At 46.6% G+C, this 19,816-nt stretch overlaps 1 protein-coding gene across 13 annotated transcripts in view; it reads left to right on the top strand.

The window, feature by feature from the left end:
- Positions 1–17,420, top strand: part of DTNB (dystrobrevin beta) — a 247,434-nt gene extending 230,014 nt beyond the window's left edge. For 8 of the 13 annotated variants that reach the window (XM_076000603.1, XM_012788139.3, XM_076000602.1 and 5 more), the window contains 5 exons: positions 7,793–7,952; positions 8,771–8,860; positions 12,171–12,224; positions 15,582–15,616; positions 17,324–17,407. In XM_076000603.1, the coding sequence (XP_075856718.1) occupies positions 7,793–7,952; positions 8,771–8,860; positions 12,171–12,224; positions 15,582–15,586 (309 nt within the window). In that variant the 3' untranslated portion in view covers positions 15,587–15,616; positions 17,324–17,407. Of the gene's footprint in view, positions 1–7,792; positions 7,953–8,770; positions 8,861–12,170; positions 12,225–15,581; positions 15,617–17,323 lie in introns of all 13 variants that reach the window. The other 5 variants (XM_076000609.1, XM_076000608.1, XM_076000605.1 and 2 more) reach the window with 3 other exon arrangements.
- Positions 17,421–19,816: the final 2,396 nt, after the last annotated feature.

Genomic DNA, 19,816 nt, shown 5'->3' with positions numbered 1-19,816 from the left:
AGTGGAATGTCATTGTTGAATAAGGGTGCCATATCCCACCATACAAGTTTTGCTTACCCATAAGTAGCATCTAAATTAGACTTATTGAATTTTAAAACATCACTGATAGGTTCCAGCTGCCTTCTTAATAATTGATTTAGCTGTCTGAATAAGGACCACAATCCTCCTGGGAACCTAATTTTTGTTTCTAATATGCAATCTGAGTGTTTGGTATTCATTTTAAGGGTTTTTTCTCTCAGTGAGGTCTCTGATCATTTTGCTAAGAACTGGCTTTGAAATCCTGCAATGAGGACTAACAGGGTAACATTTTCCAATAAGGCTGGGCAAGCTAGGAGAAACAAACAGAAAGAAGGTGATTCTAATCTCAGAATTTATGAGTTTCCCTATCTAAAAGTTTAAATTTCAACTTTCCTTTGATCTGTGGGTTTATGGTGGGGTTTTTTTGTTGTTGTTGTTTTGTTTTATGGGGTTTTTTTTGAGACAGTCTCACTCTGTTGCCCTGGCTAGAGTGCCATGGCATCAGCCTAGCTCACAGCAACCTCAAACTCCTGGGCTCAAGCAATCCTTCTGCCTCAGCCTCTCGAGTAGTTGGGACTACAGGCATGCGCCACCATGCCTGGCTAATTTTTTCTATATATTTTTAGTTGGCCAATTAATTTCTTTCTATTTTTAGTAGAGATGGGGTCTTGCTCTTGCTCAGGGTGGTTTCGAACTCCTGACCTTGAGCGATCCTCCCGCCTTGGCCTCCCAGAGTACTAGGATTATAGATGTGAGCCACCACGCCAGCCTATGGTGGGTTTTTATAGGTTGTTCTTTATTGCAGAAATAATACAGCTTCCTCCTTCCACTAAGAAAGATAACTACACACCTTGCCCCCCACTCGTTACGTCTTAGAGATTTGTCTTCTATATAAAAATTGAGTGTGACTTGAATAGGGACAGAATCATGAAGATTGAGAACCATAATCTTCTGCCATTGTCAACAGTGTGATCACAAGATATCCAGCAGTCCTCGAATAGCTGCTTTGTGTGTATTGTAGCATACCCCCCAAGCCACCATGCTGAGTGACAGGTTGTGTGTGAACCCTGAGGTTCCTGATGTGACAAGGAACAAACAGGTGTTGACTCTCTGCGGAGGGTCCTCGTGGAAGACTTTCTGGTGGCCTCATCCTTCCAACACATGATAGATAAATGGATGTTAACAGTAGTAAGAGAAGAGGTACATCATAAAACTGTGCAGCCCTTCTCTCAGGTGTTTAGAAGCCAAGTTTACCTTTAAAAGGCTCCACTGAACTTAAGCTTGCAGCTGGGCATCTTTGCTAACACAGGAAAGTGTCCTGGCATGTTCTTTACCTGCTGCTCTGCTCACCGCCATTTGGTTGTCTTTCTCCTCTCCTCCACCCTCACTCTCCATTGTCTGAGAGGTTCCTAACCACTGACAGTCTTAACTTTTGTCATGCAAGGCAATTATTTCCAACTCTTGCAGCAGGATAGACAATGCAGCATCAGATAATCCCGTCACCTCTCTCTCCTTTTACTTCCGCTTTGATGAGACAGCTGCATCTTACTAGCACAGTCACTACCAACACCAGCTCAAAATAGTATGTGGGTACTTTTACCTTTTTTTGAAGAAAAAAAATGTACAAAGTCTGTTCTTTATACATCCCAGTTCTGTATGCATTGACAGCACCTTGCCTAAATTTCAGACCTGCAGCTTCTTTCTCCCGTCATTGTTTTTTGTTTTTCTGAGAGGGCCTCTGAAAATCGGCAGCAAAGAGGCCACTTTGTTTAATTTAAATACACTGCAGCAAAATGAAGGTAATTGTCCACACAGGCCATCTGCTACCTGGCAGGTGTCCATGAATCAGAGAGATAGAAATGGAGACTAAAATGTCTTCCATTCTGTTACCATGATAACAGCTTAGCTCAGAGTTTCAGTGGGGCGTGTGTGTGTGTGGAGGGGGATGCAGTTATGAGTGCTCCACAGAGGCTATTAATTCTTAAATCAGGCTTTTTGCCATAGGCCTCTCTGGGCCTGATTACCTGACTGTAACATGTAGCTAGGAGATGATAAATTCTTACCTGTTCTATGAGAAAAAAGAAGGGAAGGAAATCCTATTTTTGGAGCCCCTACTATGTGCCAAGCACCATGCTGGGGATACCTAGGCATGGCCAAGAACAGTGCAGTGTCATTTTCCTACTGAAGACAGCGCCTTTCTCTCTGTGCAGCTGGTCTTCTGGCCAGTTCTTTCTGCCTCAGCATGTGGGTCCCTGTCTCTGTGCTCAGATGCAGGGCTGGTGAAGGATCACCCGTGTCCTCAGGGCACCTTCTCTGGCATTCCCTTTACCTTTTTTGGCTCCAGTATGAGATTTATATTATAGATAAGAGACTAAGTCATAATCCCTGCAGTCTCCTTTCTCACATTTCTCACTCTTATAGGAAATGAAATTGGCTGTCCCGTAGAAGATTGTAGTTAGCTTCAGTCATGAGAAGTCCTGACTGATCCATGTTCCTTTTGGTTTCAAAAACATCATACTATGATCCTAATGTGCTTAGTTTCCTTCTAGCTGTTTGAGATGATTAAAAGACCCAGGTACTAGTCCTAGCCTTTCTACTGATTTTTTTTGTGTGTGACCCTTGTGACCTCTCTAGGCCTCAGTCTCCTCAGATATAAAATGAATATTGGACTAAAACAGGCTATTTTCCTGAGGTCATGAACCCTTCAAAATTATAAGCATGATTTCTGAACACTTTTCATAACCATGACACCTTTCTTGGGTTCTCAGTCTTTGCTAATTTGAAAAGCAAAAAGCCAGCAGTCTAGAGAGCTCAGATTATATGTTTCTCCACCTCTGCATTTCTAACAGAATTGTTTCCAACTACAAGGGACCTCTGTATTCAGAGAACCTGAGATACAGGGCATTTATTGTGTTTAGTTATTGGTTAGGCACATGATTGGCCTATGCTGTATTCAGGCCCTTGTTATAGGTTGTATTACAACAAGATTCCACTGTCCCTGTGTCAGGAAATCTTAAACACTGGCATGTTGCAAAGCTTCCTTGCTCTACCAGGGTAGCTGCCCTCTCCCAGCAGCTGAAACTCAGGAGCACAAGATTGTTTTATACCCATCATTGGACGACTTATCCCCATCTTCTTGGAGCCATCTGACTAGTTGCTCCACCTTCAGAGATTTCTGTGTTTTTCAGGTTTCCCATAAGTCAAGGTGCCTACTGTGATGCCCTCCCAGCCTCCCACTGTGCTGCTTATTCTAGATTGGTTTGCATTGAGTGGAGTGCTTGGCAGTCTTCTCGCAGAAGGGCCTGTCTCTCTGAACATAAAACCCATCCGTGCTTTTGAGATGCGGTGCAGCTACAAAATGTAGTGCTCTATCTTGATTTTTAGTGTATCTTTCTGTCCTATCAAGTGAACAGAGGATGAACAAACTCTAACCAGATTCAGAGGTTATTGTCAGCACATTGAGGATATTGCTCTGCACTACAGCCATTTCTCAAACTGCATGTGCACCCCATGCTCCAGTTTGCACTTAGGCAATTATTTCAAACTCTATCTTTCTTGAGGTAGAGTAGCCTGCTCCCTGTACCTGCTTATTGATGTCATTTGCACAAGGTCTGAATGGGCAGCAGCTGTGGTATGGACTCCACTCATGAGGAAGGGAAGTTGGAGCAAGCGGAATGGGACCCTGAGATGGCTGCCCTGACCCTCAAAAGAGCATCCTTCACTGACAGAGTGGATAGCACTGAAGCAAAGCTTCAGTTACTAGGCATTCCTGTGTGAGGTTAACTTGTGAAGATCATATGACACAGAATTGTATATCCAAAAACTGCCTCAGATGTCATCTAGTTGGATCCCCTCAATTTATGAATGAGAAGACTAGGCTCCAGAAAACATACTGCATGTACTACACATTCAGAAGAAGAGACTTGGTCTCTCAACTTCTTGTTCTGTGCCCTTTTCCCTGAACCACATTGCCTCCTTAATGGTCACCTGCAGTGGTGGTAAGAGAGAACAGAGCCCAAACTTCCCTTCCTTTTCAGAGTCACTGAATTCCCAGCTGAGAAATGTCTCTAGGTCCTTGCAGTTATTGACAAACGAAAGAAGTGGAGTCTTTCAGTGTCAGGATAGGCTAATGTACTCAGAGCCCTCCACGGATTCTAAGATCAGGAAAGTGTTTTCTGGGTTATATATTCCTGCCTCTCTTCTTATCCTTAGGCCTCTTTCCTGGGGTATTTGGCCTGTCTTTCTGAGAGCTTTTGTTCCTGGTCTCTCATATCTCAAAATTCCTCCACCATCTCTCTGTCAACCAAATGTCATCATATGGGACTGATTTAATAATCTATTTTTTTTTCTTTTTTTTTTGAGATAGAGTCTCACTCTGTTGCCTGGACTAGAATGCCATGGCATCAGCCTAGCTCACAGAAACCTCAAACTCCTGGGCTCAAGTGATTCTCCTGGTTCAGCCTCCCGAGTAACTGGGACTACAGGCATGCGCCACCTTGCCGGGCTGATTTTTTCTATGTATGTTTTCAGTTGGCCAATTAATTTCTTTCTATTTTTAGTAGAGACGGGGTCTCACTCTTGCTCAGGCTGGTCTCAAACTCCTGAGCTCAAATGATCCGCCCGCCTCAGCCTCCCAGAGTGCTAAGATTACAGCTGTGAGCCACCACGCCCGGCCTAATAATCTATTTTTAAAAATTAGCCTTAGCATTTGAGTTCCCTATTGCTGCGTAGCAAATTACCCCAAAACTTAGTTGCTTAGGAGAATAAATATGTATTACCTAACAGCTTCTATGGGCCAGCAATCCATAGGCTGTCTTCCTGGGTCCCTCAGCTCAGTATCTCTCACACAGCTGCAATCAAGGTGTTATCCAAAGCCACTCACCTCGGTCACCTCAAGGCTCAGCAATTCACATGGTCGTTGGCAGGATTCAGACTCTTGTGTTTTGTTCAGTGCTGGCTGATGGCTAGAAGCTACCCCTCAGCTCCTTGCAACAGGCTGGCTCCTGAGATGGCAGCTGGCTTCACCAGAGAGAGCAAGAGTATGTGCACAAGACAGAGTCAGAGTCTTTTATAACCTAACCTCGGAAGGGACATCCAATTTGTCTAATTTATTAGAAGCAAGTCCTAAGGCCCAGCCCACATTCAAGGGAAGGAGATCACACCAGGATGTGCAAACCAGGGGAGGGATCACGAGGGGCCATCTCAAAGGTCTGGCTACATTTAGTTACCCAGTTAAAGTATTGCACATAAAGATTTGCTGGTGCCTGATAGATTTATTACTCCCTGGAGATTATTGCCCACTCTGGCTACTTTCCCACTTTCTGTTACAGAAGAAAAAAGGTCAGAAACTTGATGCACTTCATTGTCATTTAACAGGCATTTAAGAATTTACCTGTGCTAGGCACTTTGGTGCAGAAGATGAAATTTAAGAAGTGAGATAGTGCTGTGACAGGGAAGGACAGGGTTCTCTGGAGCACCTCAGAAAGACCTCATCTCATCCTAGAGGAGGTGACAGCAAGGCCGATACCCAGAGGACCTGTAAGAGCCAGTGAGATAACACAGGAGAAAGTAATGCCCCTGGCTGGGAGAACAGCAAGTGGAGCCCTGACAGCAGGAGAGAGCACAATCCTTTCAACAGATCGAAAGAGGCTTTGCCAGACCTTTGGTTTTTTTGTCGGAAGCACCCAGTAGCAGATTTAGTTGACATCCCTTGCCTAATGTAGACCTCATCCAAGATCAGCTTCAGTCTCTAGGCTTCTGAACTCTCAGCCTCAGGCCTGGCTAAGGCATATGCATATTGGTGGGCTATAACTTGTGTCTCTGAACCACCCAGGATGCCAAATTGGTATACTCTGCCCAAACCAGAATTTGCAAAGATGCCCTGACAGCTCTGTCCCAGCGTGATTTTAATTCTGTGTGATCCCAAAGCCAAGGGCTGGGGTAGGAGACCCAAGCTTTCCCTCCATGTTTTCTTCTAAGTAACTTGTAGTTTCAGCTCTTACATTTAGGTTGTTGATCCATTTTGAGTTATTTGTTCATGTTATTTAATGATGTCTTTGAAGAGCAAAGTTTTTAATTTTGATGAAAGCCAGTTTACCAGTTTTTTCTCTTACATATCATAGATTTGGAGTCATAGTTAAGAGATCTTTGCCTAACCTAAGGTCACAAATTTTTTCTTATGGTTTTTTTGAGAAGTTTTATAGTTTTAGCTCTTAGCGTTGCTATGATCTATTTTGAGTTAGTTTTTATATACAACATGGCATAAGAGTCTAAATTCATACTTATTTGTATCATAGAAAGATCTCAAAAAGTATGCTGAGTGATGATAAAAGTAAATTGCAAAATGATATGTTCAGTATAATATCATTCATGCAAAATTTAAAAGCATGAAATATATATTATTCTTAGTTATATATGTATACTTAGATAAACAGTTTCCTACCAAAATCTTTGATAACAATTGCCTCTGAATAGATAAAAGGAAGGAACAGAACAGGAAAGAATTGGTGATCAAAGAGATCTTCAGATTTATCTGTAACAATTTGGTTGAAATAAAATTGACACAATATTGATAATTAGCAATTTCGAGTGGGTTATTAGTTTTCTGTATTTTTAAAATTTCTCAAATTAAAATACACACAAATGATTCCAAGTAAAAACCACAGAGAACAATCCGTTTCTTTTCTGTTCAGTTCAGTGCCCATGCGGCTGAAGCGCTGAGGTGAGCCTTATGCGTTCAGCCTGTGTGACTACTTGGGGCAGATTCTGTTTGTATGTGGGGGTTCTGATCTAGATTCCCAGAATGGTAACTATCTTCATTTGAACTTATTCTCACACTTTGGCTTATATTTTCTCAGTTTTGCTTCTACAGAAAACCCCAGTCTACCTGCCACACTCAGTTTCCCTTGCTTTGAGGGGAGCAGCAGATCCCAGATGTCAGTGAGCTGCCCTGAACAAGTTTTCTTCTTTTATTTATTTTATCCCATTGTTCCAAGCTTTCTCTAAAACTATACCAAGGCCTTCACAAGGAAAGTTTGGTTTCTACTTAACATATGTTCATTCTCACCTCGTGCCCATGAGGTGGCCCACGGAAAACCTCACTCTGTGTGTTCAGCAGGTACAGTGTGCCCGGCCTTGATGCCCCACTCTTGGGAAGCAGCCTGCAAAGTCCCGACACACACACTTGGGAGCACATTCCAGGTGGCTTGGGAGCTGTGGCTTACAGAGCACGTTTCACTGCCCTGGAGTCATAGCAGTTATTCCCGTGTCTCCCACAGGCAAGCTGTGCTGCCTGACCCATTGCTCTCTTTTCATCCTTGTTTTTCTTCTATAAAATGGATATAAAAATATATGCTCTTTGTACCCATGGGTTGTTGGGAGACCATATGAGAATGTGTATATGAATGTGTTTGCAAACAAACATGAAAGATGTTTGTATGTTATTTCTCTGCTGTGCGAGCCACCCGCTCCCAGATCTCCAACCCAACCACTCTGCTCAGTCTGCCCGACAGTCCTCCTGTGTTAGCCTCTTCTTTCCCTCCCATTCTTGGTCTATTCCGTGCTGTTCTGTCCCCCCCACTCCGCCCCTTCCTTTTTTCTCTTTTCTTCCTCTCTCCAGTCCTGAAGGCAGCCTGACCTCCTTTCAAACATGATCATGTACCACTGAACTGAGGCCTGTCGGCTGGCTCAGACTGACTGAGAAAAAGGACTTTCACCCTTCCTCAAAGAGGTCAGATACCTGAGAGAACATGTTTTATCTCTTTGAATCTCCCAGGCTCAAGCCGCAGGGTCCCCACGTACATCTCCCACTCACGGAGGTGGCCGTCCGATGCCTATGCCGGTGCGCTCGACGTCGGCCGGCTCCACGCCCACCCACTGTCCACAGGATGCGCTGAGCGGAGTTGGGGGAGACGTGCAGGAGGCCTTTGCGCAAGGTGAGTTTCTGGATCAGAGTACAGTGGCAGCTGAGGGGGCCTGGAAACATGTGCAAGGTTCCTGCTGAGATTTTTCTAGTTTCTTTTGGGCTCTTAGATTTAAATGATCAGATTCTCACAGACAGTATAAATAAGTCAAGTGCTGGCCCCTTCTCATAGATGGGCTGGTCTTCAATGGGAGGTCTGAGGGCTTTGTGTATGTGGCAAGAACAGGCCTCCTGGGGTCCTGTGCTCTTTTTTCTAGGTTGCGGGAAGCACCTTGGCCTTAGGCTTTGCCTCCTCCAGAGGAATTGGATGGAATAATTCCCAAAGTCATGTATTTGGCATAGAAGTTCTTTAGAACAAGCATAAGAAGAAAGGGTGGTACTCCAACTAGGACCTTGCTGACAGCATAGTGAGCGTGGAATTGCCACAGCCATCTGAGGAGCTAGTGACCAGCAATGCTAAGTCACTGAGTAGGGGTTAAGAATGACGTCTTGTTGGGATTGGGGACAAGAAGGTGGGAGGTGTGCTGGAGAGGAAAGTCCCACCTGAGGCTGAGGAACACCTCAGGGGCAATGCCTGTTCTGGAACCCAACTCTTTTCATTGTATGGTTGCTACAAAGCACAGAGTTGACAGATCCTGCTCTTCAGGCCATGAGGCAGAGGGAGAGAACACAGTGGACTTAAGTGCCTCGTGTTCCTGATGTGCCTAGGGGCAGGTGGAGCTGCCTCACCCCCTGAGGTCCACAGGCCTGGCAGAACTGAGGCATTTGCTGGGCCATCTCTCCTCCATGCCCACCTACCCCGGCATCGCCATCTGCTCTGACTCCCCTCAGGTACGAGGAGGAACCTCCGCAATGACCTGCTGGTGGCTGCTGACTCCATCACCAACACCATGTCATCCCTGGTGAAGGAGCTCCATTCAGGTGAAACCCAGAGCTCCCGCCCAGTCTCCCCTTCAGCACCCGCATCCTTCTCCCTTCCTCCCTACACTGGCAGAGCCTCACCACCTGGCACACCCCCTCCTCTCACCACTCAGCTGTTGCCTTCCAGGAGCACAGTGGACATCTCCACCTCAGAGCCCTTCCCACACAGGATTGCATAGAGACGATGATGCATTCAGGCTTGTCTTAAGAATTCCCTTATGGAGCAAACGCAATGCTGAATTTAAAGAAATCCAGCCCTTTAAGCGCAGTTAGTCCCCGCACATACTCTGTCCTCCATCTGTGCTTTGTCCACAGCCACTCTCTCCCCAGGCCTGACTGCTCGGCTCCTTCTGAAGCTTTCTCGGAGGTCTGGAACTGAATCAGCCACAAAAGCTTCAGGACTTTTTCCCAGCTGCCTTTCTGCTCTCTCCTATCTGATTTGGTTTTGAAACCCTATTCCTTCCTTTTGTCCGTGACCAGGCTCAGATTTCACTCGAAGTCCGTGACCCAAGTCTGTTGCCTCTGCTGCGCCTCATGTTCGGTCTCACCTGTGACTTCTTTCTCAGCCTCTCCATCACTCATCCACTTCAGAGACTTCCCAGAGACCTTCACCCCATGGCATGTCACCTTACATAAAACCTAGGAAAGAGAGAGAAAATAAAAGACCATTCACATATCTTCATATCTCCAAAAATCCCTGTGACTCCATCAATTACGTAGCTGCCAGATATTTACTAATTATTTTACAGTGGGGGGATTTCCATGTTATGTATTAAACAAATGGCTTCCCTTCCTAAGTGCTATAGTGCTTTTAAATACCTTGAAGTAGCTTAACAGGGTTATTACGTAAAAATATAAATAAATAGCTTATAAATAGCTTTTCCATTGAGCATTTAAACACATACACTTATTCTAACACTCTTAGAGAAGGTTAGCCTTGGGTGTTTTTTCAGACCTTTGTAGGAGAAAGCACATGCCTTTAGGGTTGTCATGGGACCAGACTAAGGTCTGGCCCACAGCTTGGCTCTCGAGACTGCGTAAGAGAATGAGTGTGTGAACTAAGTTGGTCTTTCCAGTTAAGGTAGATGCTGATTCTCTTGCACAGGCAGCTTTATGGTGCCACTTCTCCAATCTGGTAGTTTCTCAACCCCCAACAGAAACACAGCCTCTGCCCCATACACATAAACAGAAAAGGTCATAGCCTTTGAGGATGACTTCACAGGTGATTAGAAGGTCCCTTCCCCATAGCTCCCTACTGATGCCAGAAATCTCACATTGAAGGAATTTCTTAGGGGATTTCTGGCCATGGAAATTAACTACACTTGTACCTCATGGCCACTTATTAGGGTTTATGCAAAAATAAGTGGCTCATGAGCTCAAGCCACAGGAGGCTGAGAGGTAACTGGACATCATTAAACATAAACACATAGAGACCAAACAGCTTCACAAAAATTAAAAGTTTATAGGGATATTCAGCAATCTGTCACAGTAGGAAAGGATTATTTTAACAAAATTATGGAGTGTAATTTGGAAGGTATCTTAGAGATCACATTGTCCAGTCCCCTTAACTTTAGAAATGTAGTGAGTAATTATCAGAAAAGTGATCTGCCTAAAGTCGTGCAGCTTGAAGGGGCAAGGCTGGTCCTAGAACTTACGTCTTCAGAACAGTAAGCCAATGTTTTACCCAACCTAGGACAAGATGTCAAACCCAGAGTCCCACAGGGGCCTCTTCCCCTGATGCTCTACTCTCCCAAGCACTGAATGCACACATGGATTCAGTAGGATCCAAACATGGCACAGTATCCCTATAAAATGCAGAAATAAACTCCTTTTACATGTGAGAGTGACCATTTCTCAGTGAATGGAAGAGCCTTGCCCAACACTCACACCTTTTTACTATCTTCCTGAGGGTATTAATAATTTTATAGGTTTTTTGTTAGGATGAGAGTAGATATTCAGATTATCTTTACATATATTCTCTATAGTATACACATACTGTGTGTATCCATAGTTTGTCCTTCTTGTCTTTTAAAAAATATTTTCACAAATAACAGAATCCTAGAATTAAAAGTGTCTTAGAAGTCATCCATCCAACCTGCCACCCAATATAAAAGTCCTTTGAGTATTTCCAGTGAGCTCATCCATGATCAGCTCTAATCACTGGAAAGTTCATCCTTAATTGAGAGCCAAAACCTGTCTTTCTGTAACTGATTTATCCTTGTTCCCCCCTTGAAAGCTACCCAGAATAAGTTCAGTCCCTTCTCTGGAGGTTAGCCTTTCAAGTGTTTGATGGCAGATGACATGGCTCTTCCAATGTCTTATCTTCTTTAGGCTCCTATACTGAATTCCTTTAGCCATTCTGAATGTGACATGATTTTCACTTTACCATCCTGCTTGACCACACAGGATGTTTGGGGCCAGTTTTCCAAGCCCCCAATTCAAAGTGAGTGCCCAGGGCTGAGCACACTGCTGTCTATCACAGGGGATCTCATCCATGCAATGCCTGGGCCATCTGTGGCCCCTTATGTGAGCCCCTGGGAAAGCACCTTAGATGGCATTAGCTTTTCCTACACAGCCGCTTTGCACTGTGCAGTCATTTAAGTTTGTCATCAGCTATAACCTCTGGATTTTTTTTTTCAGAAACCTTACTTTCAGACCCTCAGCTTTCAGACCCTCACAGTTCCTTCTACCTGCTTCTCCCATATCTGACAGTCAAGTCTTACACTACATGTCAGTCAGTCAACAAAAGCTTCCTGATTTCCTGATACTGTGATAGCTGGTTAGGATACAGGAAGTAGATACACTGAAACACAAAACATGACCCCTTGCCTTAAGGAGTTTATAATCTAGTTAGGAGAGCAACACTAAGATATGCAAAATAAACGAGATAAAATGACAGAAAAAGTTAATCATAAAACTTTGAGTGTTTAATATAATAAGGGTTAATCTAGGTATTCCCCCACTGTGCACTTTTATGGTTGCTTTCTTGAACCTGAATACAAGATATTAGATGTATCCCTGGTAGATGTCATCACCTTAGGGAAAACAGGGATAGAATAAAGGCAAGCACTCCCACACCCCCACCGTGGTCACCTGAGCCAGCAGCAATGGGCTCAGGGCTTATGGGCTTCTATTCAACAGTGCTGGGGTGTGGACCACATAAGTACAGACTGGGTGAGTTTGAGCACCCTTGGAGGCCTGCAGCCACAAACCTTTAGATAGGGTTTCATCTCAAGCCTTAGAAGTTGCCCTCCTTTTGTGCTTGTGCTGTGCTGAAGGGTCACTGGCCTCCTTGAACTTGTTTTCACAGCAGAGGAAGGTGCAGAGGAAGAAGAAGAGAAGATGCAAAATGGGAAAGAGAGAGGTAAAGGCAGCTCAGCAGTAGCCCTAGTTTGAATGGGGAGCAGAGCTTTGTAGCCCAGATGGAACCCCCTTTTATTTCTGCATTCCTTCCCATTGCTACCTTTCCCAAAGCTTTCAGACCCTCACAGTTCCTTCTACCTGCTTCTCCCATATCTGACAGTCAAGTCTTACACTACAAGTGGTAATGTCAGTCAATCAACAAAAGCTTCCTGATTTCCTGATACTGTGATAGCTGGTTAGGATACAGGAAGTAGATACACTGAAACACAAAACATGACCCCTTGCCTTAAGGAGTTTATAATCTAGTTAGGAGAGCAACACTAAGATATGCAAAATAAATGAGATAAAATGACAGAAAAAGTTAATCGTAAAACTTTGAGTGTTTAATATAATGAGGGTTTCTGAAAAGGAAGAGATTATTGTGATCTAGAATAGCCAGATAGTTTTATGGTTTCATTGAAGAATGAAAGATGTTAGCAAAGGACAACCTAATTTCATTTTACATAAAACTTTTTAATACTTGTCACATGGGAAGAGCAATGAATGATGTTCATGTAGGATCCCATCTAATCCTTAACACTGTGAGATAGAGAAGAATATTCCCATTTTACTGAAGAGGAAACAGGCTCAGAGAGATTTCATTCATGTAGCTATTATAAGGCAGAAATTGGGCTTAAACTGGGTCTTTCTGACTCCAAACTTTATGCTCTTAATCTTCATCCTTCTGTGTTATACTGAACAGATAACAAAATTCTCTTTGGACGCTTGAGAGTTAGCTATTATTTCTATCATTAATGTGTCTGCTGCTGGATTCCTTCATGGTGTAAAGTCCCCAAGTTGGAGATTTCAGTCTGTTTTGTTCATGTTATATTCCCAGTGCCCAGAACAATACCTGGCACTTAGTAGGCTGTCAGTAAATCAACAAATGGAAGGAAGTAAGCAGGGTCACGTGATAGAGAGCTCCCTATCAGAGAGTATGGAGTTGTCACCCTAAGGAGGTGAAGGAGAGGAGGGGGGGGGCACAAGCCCTTACAGGTGCCTGCCTAATGCTGAATACATAACACACCCTCCTTGTCTGATTTCATAGCCCCCTGAGGGAAGAACTCAAGATGCAGCTTAGAGGGGTGAAATCACCTGCCAGGTAACAAATGGCAGATCCTAGAGTTGGCCCAGGTATCCCTAGCTCCAACACCCATGCGTTAGTCTAAGCAGAATTAGTAGGCTAAGTGGAGTGGAAAGGTCATAAGGAAGGGAGAAAGTTGATTGGGAGATGCAGGTGACAATGCTGTGATGGAAAGAGAAGGCCCTTGGGTCTGTACTGTTGCTGGCCCAGAGTGGCTAGTGTGGATAACAGAGGGAGGTCTTTGGAGTCTCAGGGGGCAAGGAATTTGTTGGCAAGGGGCACTGAAACCGCTGAGGAAGACACCAGGAGAAGAGGAAAAGCATCCTGCAGGTGCTGAACTCATGTAGCGCATCAGAGCCAGGCCTGGGGAAGGTAGACAGCAGCTGTGATGAACTGATGAGAATGACATACTTGGCATTGGTGTCAGAAGGTAAAACTGGAGAGCAGCAGTGTATCAGACATCCAGAAATGCTGCATAGAAATGTAAAGATGACTGATGCCCCCATGCAGACAGGAAAGAAGGCAGAAGGGCATGAGGTAAAGAGGAGACACACAGAGATAAATTTACACTGTTACACACATGCTCTGAACACACACACAAGTGCACTCCAACCAAATCCCAGCATTCATGTGGAATGTTCTGGCTGAAGACATAACAATGGCTTCTTTGGCCTCCTCTCTCATGCACCCTCCCTTCCCCAGTAACTTTGCCCATGGCCTCTTCTAAGTCTCTCTCTACTACCCCAAAGCAAACCTAGGACTCTGCCTGTCACTTAGGCCTTAGCCCTGGCCCTAGTCTGAAAGTGGGCTGCACCTCACACATGAACTGGGTGTGGTTTCCCCTGCCAGGCACCTCCTGACCTCAGGGGTTCACCTAATTTGCCTGTCAGCATCTCTTCTCTGTCTGTGCATCTTGCCCGTGGATCTCCTTCTCTCTCTCAGTGCACATACCAGAATTTGTGTGTCTACATGAAATTTTTTTGTGTGATTGCCTGAATTTTTATTTATGTGGCTTTTTGGTGTCATCCCTAAAGGCAAGAATGTGGTGAGAGATAGTAGAGTTTTTAGAAAAATGTTTGTCAACATTATATAGGTCCTAGAATATGTCCCTGGAGCTACAATGTAGCTCTTAGGTGGGTGTCGTTACAAGGCTAAGTGTCTTTATGGGTGGACCTTCTGATTCTCTGCCATGATCTAGACATGAAATTTTACTATAGACTGACCTAGTAGTAACTATAGTCATCTGGGCATTAGAGATCAATTACTATCAAGCATAAAGAGAGAGAGGGAAAGAGAATATTTGCTTCTTTGGGGTTGAAATCATGCTGATTTAATTTAAACACAACCTGGTCAGCATCCAGTCAGGCAAACATTGTCTGCTCAGTACAAAACCTGTGAGAGCCAAATGGGCACTTTTTAAGAATTCAGACCAAGCCAGACTTTCCAACCATATTCATTACTACCTCATGCCTCTCCCTGTTTTACCCTGGCTCTGTCTGGCTGCGTCCTGGGGAATGCTTCTGCTCCATTGGGGAACCCTTCCTCACCCTGAGTGTAAGCAGGACTCCACAGTTGAAGGGTAGACTAACACAACTTAACCCTCAGAGCCCTAAAGTCATCTCAGCTACCCTAGAGCCTCATTTCTGCTCCTGTGTCCTTCAGAATCTCCTCTCCCAGGACCTGCCCATCCCCAGTGTTGGGAGCTGTAAATGCAGTTTGCACACTTACAGAACCCTGGTGCGTGTCTGCACAGCAGTGCTCCTCTGTAAGAATAGACACAGGCTCTTGAGGGTCCAGTGTTGAGATTCCAGGGTGAGCTACAGCATGACTTGGCATACCACAGCAGACATGTCTGCAGGAGGGAAAGACTGTCCCAGTCAAAGGCTCCCTCATTTTCACTTGGTTAACTTTCAGAACCAGATGACCTTTGCCCTCCAAGGTAACTGCTCCCTCAGTTTAAGAGGGGTTTGTTTCCGCTTCATTATTGTTATACCATTTTCCTTCTCTTTCTCCATCTCTGTCCCCCTGGCTGCTTTATGGCAGTTGTAGATAGTATGACCCTACCCCATTATCATACCTGGTCGGGAAAAGTCAACATTCGAGTAACAAAGGGGAGAGGCAGGTCCAGAAGTCCCTGGGGTGGGTGGGTCAGGAAAGCCCCCTATGGGAAGGTCCAGGCGGTGAGAAGACCCTGGGTGTGACCTCAGTGTGTTGTTTCTGCCCGTGCTGCCACAGGTTAGCCGAGGAGCCCAGACAAAGAGGAAGCTTGGGTGAGTACACAGCGTGTCCCCGCCCTTCCCCAGCCCTGTCCCTTCTTACTTAGCATCTTCATTTCCTCATCAGTCATGATTCCCAAGCCAGGGCAATCTGAACAGGGGGAGATGCAATTAGGATTCTCTTCACAGAGTCCACTGCACCTTCCCCTCTGCCCCAGCCCTGCCAGCCTGCCTGCCTTGCCCTGCTTCTGAGCCGGGGCCATTCTGCCCTGCACTGCCTGTGGCATGGCCTAGTGTTCCCTATGTTAGTGTGGCATAGGCAGACCTGACACTGCTGGCTGAGACAGGCCCTAGTGGCTGTGCATGGCCACCTTCTGGGCTGCTTTATCTCCTGTGCTCCTCTCCCTCAGCCAGCGCACCTCTGGATTCTATCACCCAGTGCTGCACCCTGTCCTAGTCCCTGGCCCACAGATGCATTTGAGCCATGCAGGATCACAGTGACTACAAAGCTGACCCCTGGGCATGGGGCCTAGCCAAGCACCTTCTCATTCCTAAAGAACAAGTGAATAAAAGTGCACATTGCCTTTAGGAATTAGTCATTCCCATTTTTCCATCTCAAGACTAACTCTTTCCAGTCCCAGGTCCAAGACACTACAATTTCTGGGTCAGCTCCCTAAAAAGAAGGGACAAAAGTAACTGGATGATCAGTTAGTTTATGACATTTCCTTTAAGTATAGATTCCTTTGGTGCAGCCATGAGGCTTCTTTTCATTTTTACCTTTTCTTCCTTTCCCTCCTCCACTTCTTATTTTTAAAAAATTAGGCAGTTCTTCGGGGTGAAAAAAAACAAAACCAGAGCCACAGCCCCACTATCCAGAAAAGGAACTTTCTCAGAACTTTCCAAGTAGTGTCATCCCAGAACAGTCTCCAGGCCTCCCCTCTACTTGCTCCCAACCCAACCTTCCTGCAGTCGCAGCTTGTGCTGACTTGGGATTGTGCAAGCTGCGGGGTGGGCAGCACCTGGGCAACACGCAGTCCCTGGAAATCACAGAGCCTCGGGGGCTTGGAGAGAAGCTTCTCCCTAAACTCACTGTGCACATTCAGGCAAGGCCCCTCCCCACGGCAAGCCTAGGCTGCTGCAGCCAACTAGGGAGATCAAGAACTGACTCGCTCTGGGGAGCCCCTCTCTCGCCCTGGGGCAGAGAGGAGCTGGGGTGGAAGGGAAGGTGTCAGAGCCATCTGGCCTACCCACCCCCTAACCTAAGGCCCATATTCGGGAGCTTGGTGCCAGGACTGGAATCAGCCGGGTCTTCTACCTCCTAATTCTGTCCTCTGACCCACAGTCAGGCGTTATGAGAAACCAACACTCAAGAGTCACATGAAAAGCATAAGAACTCAGATGCCTCAGTTTCATGGACTTTCCATTCTGCTCTCTGCTGGCCTGAGGCTAAGTAAGGCTTCCTTCTGGTCCTCTTTGCCCTTCTCCTGGGCCACAATTATTCTTCCCAAGAAACCACCACATTACAAACTTTGCATTTCAAACACCATTCTGTTCATTCTTCACATTTCCTGACCCAGTGACCCAAACAATGACTGCAAAAGACCATAAGTACCATGGGGAAGAAAACCCACACACTTGAAAGGTGCTGAGCATCCTAGCAGCCCCATTGTTGCAGATCCTCTCATTCGCAGCAGATGTTTAGAGGCGTTTGTCCTGAACCCTCAGCAGTGCCCGTGACTAACATGAGTCTGTCTTGCACAGGCACAGAGGACGAGGAACAAGCTGGCACCAACCTGATGAAGGCAAGGTCTTCCCCCAGAGGCACATTCCTATCCATCCTTCCACTGCACACCTGGACCAGGCTTGCAGGCTGCCAGACGTCACTCCACCCGCCAGGGAGAAGGGAGCCAGAGCAGTGGGAAGGTGGGGGACTGCGAAGCGCAGCTGGTGGGCCTTCCCCTATAGCCCTGCATGTACCAGCATCTCCATCACTCCCCTCAGGGCATGGTCTCACTTGTGCATCAGGAGCTTACCAGGAGGTTGAAAAGAGAAAAGAAAAATTACTATGCTCTTGTGTGTTTGTGACCTGATGGATCTCTTCCTGGCGTCTGGCCAGCATGTGGGGTGCGCCCTAGCATGGGGGAACGTTTGCTCCTTACCTTTGACCTTTAAAAACCAACAGGTTTCTTCTATTGTGCAAAGAAGCGTCAAGCCTTGCTCAGTTCTATAGACATTCACACCCTGGCCACAGTGCTAAAAATAGCCACAGACTGGTTAGGCTTCCGCCCGCCCGCTCGCTCAGGGGATGCAGCCGCTGCTCTGCAGCCTGGGAGGGAGGGGCAGCCGGCGGCTTCCTCTGCGGGAGGGGACTGGGGGGGTGCGGAGCTGGGCGGCCAGGCCGGGCACGCCACCTTTGGCCGCCAGGGGGCGCTGCTCTCGCTGCTTCTCCCCAGGGGTTCCGTTTGGCTCGGGCACACGTGATCATCGAGTCCGATTCCCAGTGATTTTCATTTATTTTTTTCTCATCCCTAGGCTCCAGGATGTTATTTTTAGTGGAAGAACTGCTATAAATATTTATAAAGGGCAGTGACTGGAATGAAGCGAGAGGCCCTACAGCTGGCTCTCTAGCACCCCCCACCCACCTCTGCCGACCCCTGCCTCGGCTTGGAGGAGGCCTGTGCAGAGCCTGTGCGCGTGCCCTGGGTGGGGGTGCAGTCCCTTTGAGACCTGGGAAAGCAGCGGTGGGGTGAAGCGAGGGGTGGAGCTAAGTCTTCCCACCCTTTCCTCTCCACCTGTCTCTTCACCCTTTTACTCCCATTCTTAAAGGAGGTCAAGGCCAATGGTGTGACTGTGCTCGTGCCCTGTGGGGCCCTAGGCCCTCAGCGTCCTAAGTGCTAGGTGTGAGGGGCAGGGGCAGGTGCAGCTTGGATGGCTCCAACAGTGTGAGGGCAAGAAGGAAAACTGGAGGTGAGCTGGCTCAGGTGTGGAGGACACTTACCCTCGAGCCTCGGGAGAAAGCCCTGCTCTGCTCGAGCCTGCCCCAGCGCGCACTGTGAGCAGGCAGTGAGCTGAGGCCCTGGAGCGCCAGCGGGAACTCCCACACACTCAGGAGACAGGGATCCCTGCTTGCCTGGGGGGCTGGGGGTGAAGGATGAGTGTGACCATATGGAAAGTTCTGGGGACACAGATGATATCCCCAGATGGTGAGGTCAGGTATGGGGTTACAACAGGACTTGGAGGTGACACTGTTGTACACTGTCCCCTGAGGAGAAGGCAGAGTCCCATCTCTCCATTCCTCACATGAGCTTCTTGCCTCTTCCAGAGCAGAAAGAGCCAAAGGACAGACTGAAAGCACCAGGGGCTCCTAAGCAGCTGAGTTCTTGGGCCAGCTGAGGTGCTCCAGGCATGTGGGCAGTGGGCCCCATGTCCGCCCTGCAGCCTGGGTTCAGCGGGTGCTCTTGCTCTCTGCTTGAAGGAGGAACGTTAACTTTGCCCACAGAAAAGGTGCAGAGCCCTGGCCTATCACTGTTCACCAGCACCTGGAGGGTAGTGAGAAGAGGTTGGAGAGGGCCGCAGGGGTGGGCTCTGATGCTAGTGTTTGGGCACGTGGTGTGTTCCGTTGTTGTGTAAGTTCTTGCTGACAGTTGGTTTCTTTTAGAGCTAGACTATCCACTATTATCTAAGGCTTCTGAAGTGTCTCATGACTTGTTGGCATCTGCTTTAGGACACAGATGTTTGAAGGTGGGTTCTTTTCCTCAACCCTGACCTGCAATGCAGGTGGACACTTCCTTCTTAATTGCTCTGTGGTCATTTAGGAGCCTAATTTAACCCAGGTAGATTATTTTTTGAGAGACACATACTGATAGTGTTCCTGGTGCCTGGATGAGCCAGGCTGCCATGCAGCACCGTAGCCTGGGCTGGTGCTATCTGTAGCATTAAAGACTTCTGGGGCGGTACCAAAGGCAACCTGGGTCCTAAGAAAGCAAAAACCATAAATCTCAGCTGTAAATCTCTTCCTCTGGGCCATAAATGTCAGCCATCCTGAGCTTCCATTTACTGTTACAGCCCCTCATCTGCTGGTCGTGTTTTATCCACTGGCAGACTCTCCTCATCTGCATTGCTTACTCCCTGCTCCTGTAGTCCATGACAGCTTCAGAAAGGTACAGTTGCTATGGCAATACCTAAAGCCATCAGAATTCCTGCTCTTCTAGAAGAAAATTGCTCATGAAGAGGCATTCAGTGGATTACAAATCT

This window comes from Microcebus murinus, chromosome 3, assembly GCF_040939455.1.
Source record: "Microcebus murinus isolate Inina chromosome 3, M.murinus_Inina_mat1.0, whole genome shotgun sequence".
NCBI lineage: Eukaryota > Metazoa > Chordata > Mammalia > Primates > Cheirogaleidae > Microcebus > Microcebus murinus.
This window is presented reverse-complemented; position numbering and strand designations above follow the sequence as displayed.